Raw genomic sequence first — 13,234 nt, 5'->3', positions numbered from 1 at the left:
GAAAGGAAGGATTTCAGGTCAGACCGCTACAACAATAACAGACTACGGAGGGATTTTGCTGGGCAGTCTGGGCCTACAGCTCCTCAAGTGGTTAACATTGTGTTCCGAGAACTGGTGCATCAAGTTTTGAAGAAGATCAAGAACGAGCCATACTTCAAATGGCCGAACAAGATGAGTGAAGACCCCTTAAGGCATAATCAGAGCCTTCATTGTCAATACCACCAGGAGCGAGGGCATACCACTGAGGACTGCAGAACTCTCTGGAACCATCTGGAGCAACTGGTTAGAGAAGGAAGGTTACAGTAGTTTTTGTATAGACCCAACGCGCAGGGAGACCAATCAAGGTCAGGGGTTCAGGGGAACGCTTCTTCAAGGCCCCCATTAGGCACAATTAATGTAATCTTTGTTACACCTGGGAAGATTGGTTCTCATCCCTCTAAGGTGATGTCAGTAGCTTGGCTACCAACCGAGGACTCTAATCCCAAACCAAAGAGGGCTAGAATGGGGATCTGACTGGCACTAAGTTTTTTGGACGAGAACAAGATGGGAACCATCCAGCCACACGATGATGCTTTGGTGGTCACCGACAAGATATAAGGGTATGATGTAAAGAGGGTGATGGTGGATCAGGGCAGCGGGGCAGAGATTATGTACCCAGATTTGTATAGAGTATTGAACTTAAAACCTAAAGATCTGACAGCGTATGATTCACCTTCTGTGACTTTTGACGGGAAGGTTGTCATCCCAATGGGTCAAATTAGGTTGCCCGTGCAAGCAAGTTCGAAAGTGGTTGAAGTGGACTTCATTGTAGTGGATGCATACTCTCCCTACACGGCTATTGTGGCCAGACCCTGGCTTCATGCCCTAGAAGCCGTCTCTTCTACTCTGCATTTGAAGGTGAAGTATCCATCAGGAGACCAGATTGAGGATCTTGTAGGGAGTCAGTCCATGGCTAGGCAGTGCCTCATGGCTGCAATTATGCATCAGCCTGCAACTGAGTCCTCGACCTCTACTGAGGGGGGCTTATAGTAGTCAAAGTCTCCGGTGTTACCTATCGATGGGCCAGCCGAGGAGGCGAAGTGTGAGGATTTAGAGAAATTTGCTATCGGTGATGACCAGGAGAAGTTTTTCAGGTTGGGGCTCAACTACCGCCTTATGAGAAGGAAGAGTTGATAGAGTTTCTCAAGAGAAACATTGACGTATTCGCTTGGAATGCCTACGAAGCTCTACGGGTGGATCCGAGCTTTATCTGCCATCATTTGAACGTTAATCCATTTATCACCCCTAGGAAACAACCACCTCAGCGCTCATCTAAGAATCATTCTGACGTTGTCAAAGACGAGGTGATGAAGCTTAAGCAGGCTGGGGCTATTAAAGAAGTGTTCAACCTTGAATGGCTGACCAATATTGTAGTTGTGAAGAAGAAAAATGAAAAGTGGCAAGTATGTGTGGACTTCATAGATCTGAACAAGGCCTACCCAAAAGACCCTTTCCTCATGCCTCGAATAGACCAGTTAGTGAATGTCACTGTAGGTCATCATTAGATGAGCTTTTTGGATGCTTTTCAAGGCTACCACCAAATACCTTTGGCTGTGGACGATTAAGAGAGGACAGCTTTTGTTACTCCTATTGGAAATTATCATTACAAGGTGATACCCTTTGGCTTAAAGAATGCAGGGGCTACCTATTAGAGGATGATGATCAGGATGTTTGAGCCGCAATTAGGAAAAAAATATTGAGATTTATATAGATGATATGGTGGTAAAAAGTAAGGTAGAATCCGAGCATATTAGTGACCTCGAGAATATCTTTGGGATTAAGGAAACACAAGCTGCGTCTTAACGCTTCTAAGTGTTCTTTTGATGTTAAATCAGGAAAGTTCTTGGGGTACATTGGTACCTCGAGCTGAACTTGAACTGCATAATATTGTTTCCAACCTTCCACAATCCTCAAGTCAGAACCCATCTTCCATGCTGCTTTTAAAGTGTTTTTTAAAGCTCTCTGATTTTGGTGACGATCTGTAAGTAGATGCCCAAATAAACTCAAAGAGCATTCTTCAAAAATCTCAGAACTACTGATGTTTGCAATGACAATATCCTCCTCTTCTTCTTTTGTAAGCTTTAACTTTTCCAAACTATTCACTACTTCTTGATCCATGCATTCACAAGAGAATGGGCTACAGCCAATTTTGTGAGTGGCGTAGTCCAAGAGAGAACCCTTAGAGATGCCCTCAAGGGAGGGAGTATGCTCTTACCATGTTGAGAGAGAAAGAGAACTCCTACAAGGGAGGGAAAATTTTTCCTTTTGTCACGTTTTGTTGTGTTAAAACTTAGAAGGTCTTTTAATGCTCTGGCTCACAACTGCAATTGGGCAATTACAAATAATTTTGTTGGACCTATCCTATCCTATCCCCCATTGTACCTTGAGGCGCTGAGGGGTTGCCTCTGGCTTTTCTTTCATTGTTATACGATTAAGAGATATAATTTAAATTATTAGCGGACCTTCTCTTAATGGAAAAAGTTAACCGATACTTTAAGGGCATTGATATAAAAGTTATTGTTAAAAACTTTTTATTGAAAAATAAAAATATAATAAAATTTTTTGTATTAAAACATTTTAAAAATAGTCTGTTAATAATTGCCTTGACAAGGTAGGGATTGAATACAAGTTTCTTATTACGCCAAGAGATACTAAACACGCATTTCTAGAAGTTGCAGTTATCAAAGAACTTAGCAAAGTCACTAAACAAAAAACCATGGTTACATAGTCCACACAAAACCATATGAACAAAGTTGTTATAGGGCATTTGGGAACCAATTTACAAATGGTCTTCACAGATAGAGATAGTTGGAAACTTGATTTGAGGATGAAAGTGTTTGCATTTGTGTGGAAACTCACTAAACTTCGCTAACTCCCAATCATTAGTACAGACAGAATGGCAGTTGGTCGTTAGTCACTTGCTAGAAACATAATTCTCTCTCTCTCTTATCTTCCTTTCCCAAATCTATTTTTCGTATTTTTGTCTCCTCTTTCTTAGATTTTTCCCTCGCCACTTCTTCGCAACTGCACCATCCTCACTATTTTGCATTACTTTCACTACATCCTCACCTTCCTCACTGCCTTATTCACTTCCTTCCTCTATAAAAGAGGATTATGGGTTTATACGCGAAGGGAGTATTAGAATAATAATTAAGTAATTGAATTTATCCATTATTAATAGAGAGCGGTGAAGAAAGAAAATTTATCCTTGGGAGAATATTTGTCCTATAGAGTTTATTATTTATTATGATGGTATGTTAAGTATATAACGTTTAAAAAAAAAAAATCATTTTTAGAAAAAGTGAAAAACGTTTTATTTATTTATTTATTGTGAAAAATCAATTTGCACAAGATTAAAGAAGAAAAAGATAAAGAGAGAACAATACAAAGAATTATGTCAAATAATTTATGTGATTCGACTGTGTGCCTACGTATGAGAGCAAACAATTAATAATCCAAGTAAGGTTACAATAATGTTTATGTACAAATACTCCTCTACCATATTGCGGGGACCATTACACATAAATAAATATGAACCAACAAATTATTTTTGCTACCGTTTGATTACAGAAAATGTTTTTCGTTAATTTGCATTTCTCTTCGAACCATCATTTTTTTTCCTTCCAAATAAATGGAGACAAAGTTTCTTTCTAAACTAATTTGGAAAAGATCCTTCAAACTTGTGGGGGCCAGATAGCCAGAAGGTACTGGTAAAACTATATATATTGGGCCTATGGCCCAGTCCGAGGATATTTACTTGTCCAAGGATGATCAAATAATGTTACTATGGGAATGGTAGAAAAGGAAGAGATAAGGATTGTACATGATAGTCCAAAAAATGTCCGAGGAGAAAAGTCATATCGGAAATGTGGATCCGAGATCAGTAGGAATGTCCAATCGTCCTGAACATCCTTCCAGGTTGTATCACGGTTAGAAGTCAGACATTGGATAGGAAAAGAGTAGAGGAAGGCAACAAATATCTTCAAAAGCTGCTACCTCTGCGTTAAGTGCATCACAGCTAACTCTCTGGCTGCATTAATGTGGAGGTGATACCTGAACAGTGGTGAAGCAGCCTTACATCTGCTAGTTGAAGGTTCTAGGAGGTGTTGGATGGGACAAGAAGGAGTTCCTAGAATCTAACCTACACATATATGGTGGGGATGATGCCCAAAATGATAGTATATAGCATGGAAAGGTGGCCTGAAAGATGGAGGGATCGAAAGAAAGAAATCACTGTAACGATCCGTTTAACCCTTGTAACCTTGATCATCAACTTGACATTATAACAGAGCTCCTCGGATTGTGCCGAGGACAAATTTTCTTATCTTACTTGTGTTTGATTCTCTTAAATAAACAACTGTTACTGTCTTTCTTATTGACAAACTTAGTTCTTTCACCCACGCTCTACAAATTCATTATTTGGGCTTATTGGGCAAGAATCCAATCATAATTTGGATCAAATCCAAATTCAGTCCTTATAATTGGCGCCATCTGTGGGAAGAACTTGTGTGTTAGTAAGTGCAACAGTTAGACATGGCAGGATTAGGTCCACACTAAGAAAACCCACGCCAAGCAGGTCCCCAACGGACAGAACCTGTAGGATCCCAACGACAGGGTAATTTCCCTGGCCCTGAACATGAACAAAATCAAAAGAATGAAAGGAATTGAGAGGGGAGTGTGCATACCACCCAGATGAGCAAAAGCCACTCCCAAGTGGGTATTTGCGTATCCCAAAGACAAAACAACAACCAAGCCATGCTGCAGGAGTTAGATGACTTGAAAAAGAAACTATGCCGTGCACAGCAGAGGCGGTTTCCTTCCAGTTCTAACATATCCTCTAATGATGAAGAAGACGGCAATTACAGGCAAAGATCAAGAACTCCTCCAAGCGAAACCTTCTCTTATGAAGATGAGCACCATCATAGACGAAAACATAAAGGCCCATCTAGTAGGGACCTGGGTAATGATGCCCTAAGTAAGGCTCTGGATTAGATCTCTACGTCATCCTTCATGTGCAAGATAGAAGGGGCTAGGCTACCTCGGCAGTTCCATCAACCTATGTTCACCGTTTATAATGGTCAAATGGACCCCGTAGAGCATGTGAGCTAGTTTAATCAAAGAATGGCCGTCCACTCCAAGAACGAAGCTTTGATGTGCAAGATTTTCCCGTCTAGCCTAGGACCTGTAGCGATGAGGTGGTTCAACGGCTTGAAGACGAACTCCATAGATTCCTATAAGCAGCTCACCCAAGTCTTTGGCTCTCGCTTCATTACAAATAGCAGGGTTCCTCGGCCTATAAGTTCGTTGTTGTCATTATCCATGCGTGAGGGAGAAACTCTAAAAGCATACTCGGACAAATATTGGGAAATGTATAATGAGATGGACGACAACTTTGATGACGTCGCCATCAGCACTTTTAAAAGCGGTCTCCCAATTGAGCACGGCTTGAGGAAATCCTTGACTGGTAAGCCTGTCACCAGTGTACGTCAACTTATGGACCAGATTGAAAAATACAAAAGAGTAGAAGAGGACCAGCTGCAAGGGAAAGGAAAGGAAAGGAAAAGGATATCCCTCAAAGGAGGAGTGATTTCAGGTCGGACCGATACAACAATAACCGTCCGAGGAGAGATTTCGCAGGGCAATCCAGATAAACTAACATGCAGATGATTAATGCCGTATTCAGAGAACCGGTACATCAGGTTTTGGAGAAAATTAAGAATGAGTCATTCTTCAAGTGGCCAAATAAGATGGCTGGAGACTCCATGAAGCGCAATCACGTTTGTATTGTTAATACTACCAGGACCACGGACATACTACAGAAGACTGTAAGAACCTTAGGAACCACCTAGATCAGTTGGTTCTAGAAAGGAAACTGAGGCACCTTTTACATCCTTCCAGTGGTCATCAAGGCCAGGCAAACCAGGAGCCCCGGAGAGATACTTTCTTAAGACCACCCATAGGAACGATAAACATAATCTTTGTTGCTCCGGGGAGGACGAGCTCATGCCTTTCTAGGGTGATGTCTGTAGCTCAACTACCCACCGATGACTCTGGCCCAGAGCCAAAAAGACCCAAAATGTATCCTCATTCGGTCTTGAGTTTCTCCAAGGAAGACAGAATTGGAACCATTCAACCCCATGACGATGCGTTGGTAATCACTCTTCAGATTGGGGGTTACAACGTGAAAAAGGTAATGTTAGGTGATGGTAGTGGAGCCGAGATTATGTACCCCGATCTCTATAAGGGGCTGAAGTTGAGACCGGAAGATTTGAAGCCCTACAGCTCCCCCTTGATGAGTTTTGATGGGAAGATTGTCATGCCAAAAGGCCAGATTAGACTACTTGTGCAAACTGGCCCGGAGATAATGGAGGTTGACTTCATTGTGGTGGATACTTACTCCCCTTACACTGCCATCGTGGCCAGACCTTGGCTTCATACCCTGGGAGTCGTTGCCTCCACCTTGTATCAGAAGGTGAAGTTCCCTTCCGAGGGCCGGGTCCTAAAAATTCAAGGTTGCCAGGCTACTGCAAGGGAGTGCCTGGTGGCTGCCATCTCACATCGGCCTAGAGCAGATTCCTCAGCCTGTGTTGAAGAAAGCTCATAGCAATCAAAGACCCCGGCATCGCCTATTAATGCACCAGCTGAGGAAGAAAAATGTGAGGATTTAGAAAAGGTGATCATTGGCGATAACCCGAAGAGGTTCTTCTAGGTGGGATCTTAACTACCCCCTCGAGAAAAGGAGGGATTGATAGGGTTCCTAAAAGAAAATGTTGATGTGTTCGCATGGGACGCTTATGATACCACAAGAATTGATTCGAACTTCATATGTCACCACTTAAATGTAAATCCATCAACCACTCCCAAAAAACAACCAACTCGACGCCCATAAGGAGCACGCCAACGCTGTCAAGGATGAGGTGAGAAAGCTCAAGCAAGCGAGTTTATGTGGACTTCACGGACTTAAACAAGGCGTGTTCAAAAGACCCATTTCCCATGCCTCGAATAGAACAGTTAGTGGATGCAACTGTAGGCTATCATCGGATAAGTTTCTTAGATGCCTTTCAAGGCTATCATCAAATACCAGTAGCCCTGGGTGATCAAGAAAAAACAGCATTCGTGACTCCTATTGGAAATTACCACTACAAAGTGATGCCCTTTGGTTTGAAGAATGCGGGGTCTACCTACCAAAGGATGATGACTAGAATGTTTGAGCCACAGCTAGGAAAGAGTATTGAAGTCTACATAGACGACATGGTGGTAAAGAGTAAAATGATGTCCAAGCACGTGAGAGACCTCGGAGTCATTTTTGACATCTTAAGGAAACACAAACTGCGTCTCAATGCCTCTAAGTACTCATTTGGTGTCGGGTCTGGCAAATTTTTGGGCTATATGGTTACTCATATGGGAATTGAGGTGAGCCCAGATTAGATCAAAGCAATTCACAATTTGCAACCTCCTCAAAACCCCAAAGAAGTCCAGAAACTCATTGGAATGATCGCAGCCTTGAATCGGTTTATTTCCAGATCTGCGGATAGATGCCGACCATTTTACCTCCTGATGAACAAATGGAGAGAATTTAAGTGGTCCAAGGACTGTGCTTTGGCCTTCTAGCAACTTAAGGAATATCTATCCTGGCCACCGATCATGTCTAGCCCTAAGGCTGACGAGGTTTTATTCGCCTATATTGCGATGGCCCCTTATACTGTAAGCTTGGTGTTGATACGAATTGATGGTGGCATACAATGACTAGTCTGTTATGTTAGTAAATCATTACATGAGGCCGAGGTGCGTTATTTACCATTGGAGAAGGCGATCTTGGCAGTAGTGTATGCCACGTGAAAACTCCCTCATTACTTCCAAACGCACACAGTTGTTGTTCTAACTTAGCTTCCACTTAAGTTTGTACTCCAAAGTGCCGATTACACGGGAAGAATTGCCAAGTGAAGCACAGTTCTAGGGGCTTTCGATATCAAATACATGCCTCGGACCTCTGTCAAGGGTTAGGTCCTCGCTAATTTAATAGCCGAATTTGCTAAACCCCTGATAGAAATAGTAGCAAAGGAGCAAAACATGGCTGGAAAATCGGTTGGCACAATCTCCGTGCAAAGACCTTCACTAGAAAGTGTACGTTGATGGCGCAGCAAACCAAAAGGGGTCCGGGGTGGGGCTAGTTTTGATATCTCCTGAGACGATCACCATTGAAAAATCATTGAGGTTGGGGTTCTCGACCACAAACAATGAAGCAGAATATAAAGCTTTATTGATGGGAATGGCGATGGTCCAAAAGATAGGTGGAAAAGCAGTAGAAATATTCTCAGACTTAAGACTAGTCGTAGGCCAGGTAAATGGGGAATTGGAAGCCCGGGATGCCAGAATGCAGGAATATTTGGGTTAGGTTAGGCACATACAAACAGAATCTGAATCTTTTAGTTTATCGCATGTCCCTAGAAGTGGAAATACACATGCAGATTCCCTAGCTACCTTTGCCACTTCCTCGGCACAGGATTTGCCCCGAGTAGTACTTGTCAAAGACCTATGCACCCTTACCACAATGAAGAGAGATTTGCTCCAAGTCCATCAAATCAGGGTAGGGCCGAGCTGGATGGATCCTATACTGCTATTCCTTGAGGACATATTGCCTGGGGAGAAGTCAGAAGCTGAGAAAGTGTGAAGGAAAGCTCCTTGGTTTTGGCTTTCCAAGGACAAAAAGTTGTACAAACGCTTTTTTTCTGGGCCATATCTACTTTGCATACACCCCGAGGCGTCAGAACTACTCCTAGAAGAACTACATGAAGGAATTTATGGAAGTTACACAGGAGGAAGATCTTTATCTCACCGAGCCATTACTCTGGGATACTAGTGGCCGAGCATGCAAAAGGAAGCACAGGAGTATGTTAAAAAATGTGATCAATGTAAGAGATTCACGCCAAACATTCATTAATCGGGAGGAGTTCTTAATCCTCTTTCTAGCCCTTGGCCTTTTGCTCAGTGGGGTTTAGATATTATAGGTCCTTTCCCTAAGGCAGTAGGAAACAAAAAGTATTTTCTGGTCAGCATAGACTATTTCACCAAATGGGTCGAAGCTGAACCTTTGGCTAATATCAGAGATGTGGATGTCAATAGGTTTATTTGGAAGAATATCATTACTCGATTTGGGGTCCCTCATACTCTCATCTCGGATAATGATCTTCAGTTTGATAGCAAAGCTTTCAGGAGGTACTGTTGTGATATGAGAATAAAGAATAGATATTCCACTCTGGCCTATCCACAAAGGAATGGGTAAGTCGAAGCTGTCAATAAGGTTATAGTGAATGGACTTAAAAAGAGGTTGGACGATGCAAAGGGAAGATGAGTGAAAGAGTTGCCACATGTCCTTTGGTTGTATCGAACTACACCTCGTCAGTCAACAGGAGAAACCACCTATTCAATGACGTATGGAGTCGAGGCTGTAATTCCTCTGGAGACTGGTTTCCCAATGCTGAGAACAAGTGACTTCACTTCAGACGACAATGATGAGTTGCTAGGAAAGAGTTTAGATTTGATTGAAGAACGAAGAGAGACTGCAATGGTCCAACTAGCCTACTATCAGCACAAGCTCAAGCAAAGTTATGATACCAATATAAAGCTAAGGCCATTAGCACTAGGAGATTTGGTATTAAGAAAAGTTTTAGGCACTGCTAGGAATCTAGCCTAGGGAAAGTTAGGGCCTAATTAGGAAGGACCATATCGCATCACTTCAGTGGCAAGAATAGGCACGTACTATTTGGATGACCTAGATGAAAAAACTGTACTCCATCCTTGGAATGTAAACAACCTAAAGAGGTATTATTATTAATAAAAGCAACCTTGTTTAGTTCATTTTTAATTCATTCCAATCATATATCATGCCTTTCCCTATCTATTGAAGTATTAAATAGAAACTAAGTCATGTTAGGTTCCTCGGACCACAGACTTAGTGGAAATTAATACCCCTTGACATCTATTGAAGTATTAAACAGAAACTAAGTCATGTCAGGTTTCTCGGACCACAGACTTAGTGGAAATTAATACCCCTTGACATCTATTGAAGTATTAAACAGAAACTAAGTTATGTCAGGTTTCTTAGACCACAGACTTAGTGGAAATTAATACTCCTTGACATCTATTGAAGTATTAAATAGAAACTAAGTCATGTCAAGTTTTTCAGACCACAGGCTTAGTGGAAATTAATACCCTTGAACATCTATTGAAGTATTAAACAAAAACTAAGTCATGTCAGGTTCCTTGGACCACAGACTTAGTGGAAATTAATACCCCTTGATATCTATTGAAGTATTAAACAGAAATTAAGTCATGTCAGGTTCCTCTGACCATAGACTTGGTGGAAATTAATACTCTTTAACATCTATCGAAGTATTAAGCAGAAACTAAATTATGTTAGGTTCCTCAATAAACTCAGTGGAAATTAATACACTATGACATCTATTAAAGTGTTAGTCAGACATTAGCCCAAGCATTAAAAATAAGCAAACTCCTGATTCCCTTCTCAGATCACATGGTTATTACCACCCAACAAAGATGTAAATTGAAGTAAGTCCATGAGCATCACTTAAAGCATTTTAGGGTACCCTGGGCTTGGCTGTTGTTTGGTCAACGCTTGAATATTCTCTCAAAGTTAGAAAACTTGTTAGAGTTGATAGATACAAAGTATGTCTTGATAGTACTGTGGATTTAGTAGTATTGATCTACTCTGATTCTCAATTAAAAATGTGTAAAAACTGTGTTTTCCCTTGTGTAAGCAACTTCGCACTTTTATAGCATATGGTTATGTCTAATCAAAGAATAGTCAAAATGAAAATTGCATAAGTGAAGAAAAAAAAAATGTATAAATTTGGGAAAGTAAAGTGCACATTTCATTAAAACATGTCTTAGAGAAGGGAAATTCCATTATAGAAATTGTAACTACATTATAAAAATGAGGATTCATGGTTTCAACTTTATCTGAAGCCTATCCGTGGAGGTCTTGTCAGCTTGATTAGCTGCCTCAGTAGGAGTCACCTCTTCTTTCTCCTTAGAAGCTTCCTTGGCAGGCATGGTGACTAAAGCTAAGACTAGTTCAAAACTTTGGGAAGCTGCCCCATCTTGTGGAACCTCTGTAGTCTTGTCCAAAGGCCTATCCACATCAGAGGAGATTTCCTTGGGAGCTTCAGATTCTTTTGCTTGCTCCTGCTGACTAGGAGGAGGAGGATCCTGAGGCTGTGTCTCTTCAATAAGGTTAGCAAATGCAGAGGCTACTTCACCTTGAGTGGGAGGAAGGTCTGAGGCTCGTATGGCTGGTGGGTAGTAGATATTTTCTGGTTTTCTCAGTTCAGAAGAAGCCTCAACCCCAGCTCAGTTGAGGGCTTCATCCCCAGTCTGAGCGCAATAGGTTTGACACACGGCCCTAAGGGTTTCCTCGGTCTCGGCTACTCCGACGTCGTAACCGTGCTGCTCAGCCTCATCCTGAGCCTTCTTAACCTCCCTTTTAGCTTTCTCAGCCTCATCTTTAGACCTCTCAGCTTGATCCTTCTGCTTTTGGACTTCCTCTAACTTCTTCCGAAGAGCCACTATTTGCTCTTTAGAAGAAGCCAACTATTCCTTGGCATCACACAAGAGCAGCCTCTGATCCTCGGCTTGCTTCTGAGCGTCCTCCAAAGCCGAGTCAGCACTTCATCTTGCCTGTTCCTCCTCTTTCAGTTTGTTCCTTAGATCCTTGTTGGACTGATCGACAATGTTAAACGACTCCACAACTGCCACGCGCCTAGTCCTCTCGTCTTCTAGCTGCCGGTAGCAGGAATTGGTTATCTCCTAGACCTTGAAAGTAGCTTGGACAGCCTGAAAGAAAAGGGTTAGTAACCTTACGAATAAAAATAAAGATGTTAAAAAAAAAAAAAAAGATGGATGCATACCATGCCCAGATATCTTTTGAGGTTAAGGAAAACCTCATGCTTTCTGATAGACCGCAGCTCGGCCATATCAGTGGGGAGTAGTAAAGCCTCTTCCAAAGCTGAGGCCACATGGCATCCATTGCCTCCATGGAAATCCCTGATGGATGCATTATCCCTCAAGGGTTCACCATTGAGCATTGGAGCTGGAAGCCAAGCTTGAGGCTTAGGTGGCTGATTGTCTCTCCTCTTTAAGCCTCTCTGCCCTGCTTGTCCAGTCTTTTGCTGCTTTGCAGCCCGTTGGGTCTCTTCTTCAGGCATAGGGCGAGATCTCCCAGCCTCCAATACCTCCTTGCCCTTCTGCTCTCTCTTTCTCTTCAGGTCAATAGGTTCAAGTCTGGATGGCAAATATGGCTGAGGAAAAGGAGGAGGAAGTTTGGGCTGAGTTGGTTTCCCAAGTGCATCCTTTCCGGGCTGGGACTCTATTAAGTCCAGCAAACTTCTTTTAGATTTCCTTTGGATACCCATCTTGTCTAAAGTGATGCTGCCTACTTGTTGTTGATGGTTAAGGTCAGCTAATGTACTCTTGGGGGATAGAGGTTGGTTGAACACCTCAAATTCGTCCTAGGAGTTTGACAAATCTACAATCCTCTCTGGTTCTTCTTCTTCTTCTTCCTTTTCTTTTTCTTCCTCTTCTTCCTTAACAACGAGTTGGGATGGGGACGCTCCTACTGAAGGGATGCCCACAAAAAGTGGCTGAGTTAAGGGTGTACCTTCAGGGATTGGAACGCCCTTAGGAACGACAAATCCTTCAAAGGCCACACTAATACAGGGAAAACGAGGATCGTTGGCTTTTATTACACGCTTGGGAGCTTGGAATCCAAGGGAAATAGGATTGTACCCAAGGATTACGTGTGCTGCTCGTAATTGTTCGTCGGCTTCGTTTACAAACACCTCAGACCGTAGAATTTTGTCTAGACTTTCTCTGTTGACTAAGTTGAGCTGAGGTATGGTAGAACTTCTGTCTGTAAAATCATTAAAACAGAAGGAAAATTTGTCAGAAGCAGAAATAATGTGAAACAAAAGGGAAATATAAGTCAAGGTGCATAAATTTACAACTAGACCCCCACCTGGTGTTCCTTCCTTAGTTAGACAGGATAGGCCATTATGCCATGTCCCAAAAAAGATTAAAAAATCTTCCTTTAACCCTTTGTTTGACGTAAGGAGGTATTGGATTAGCCTTACTTCGGGATACCTTAACTTAAGGTAGTATCCTTGCTCCTTCAAATGAT

The 13,234-nt window shown here is 42.1% G+C and overlaps 2 protein-coding genes across 2 annotated transcripts; one reads left to right on the top strand and one right to left on the bottom strand.

Annotated features, from left to right (window-relative positions):
- Positions 1-6,058: 6,058 nt before the first annotated feature.
- LOC115949706 lies at positions 6,059-6,643 on the top strand. The gene has a single exon (XM_031066993.1). The coding sequence runs from the start codon at positions 6,059-6,061 to the stop codon at positions 6,641-6,643; it is 585 nt and encodes a 194-aa protein (XP_030922853.1).
- A 4,358-nt stretch (positions 6,644-11,001) lies between these two features.
- Positions 11,002-12,470, bottom strand: LOC115949704 (ensconsin-like). The gene is made up of 4 exons (XM_031066992.1): positions 11,967-12,470; positions 11,737-11,838; positions 11,458-11,649; positions 11,002-11,397 (listed from the first exon to the last, which is right to left on the bottom strand). The coding sequence occupies exons 1-4, from the start codon at positions 12,468-12,470 to the stop codon at positions 11,002-11,004; spliced, it is 1,194 nt and encodes a 397-aa protein (XP_030922852.1).
- Positions 12,471-13,234: the final 764 nt, after the last annotated feature.

This window comes from Quercus lobata, chromosome 6 (assembly GCF_001633185.2).
Source record: "Quercus lobata isolate SW786 chromosome 6, ValleyOak3.0 Primary Assembly, whole genome shotgun sequence".
Taxonomy (NCBI): domain Eukaryota; kingdom Viridiplantae; phylum Streptophyta; class Magnoliopsida; order Fagales; family Fagaceae; genus Quercus; species Quercus lobata.
This window is presented reverse-complemented; position numbering and strand designations above follow the sequence as displayed.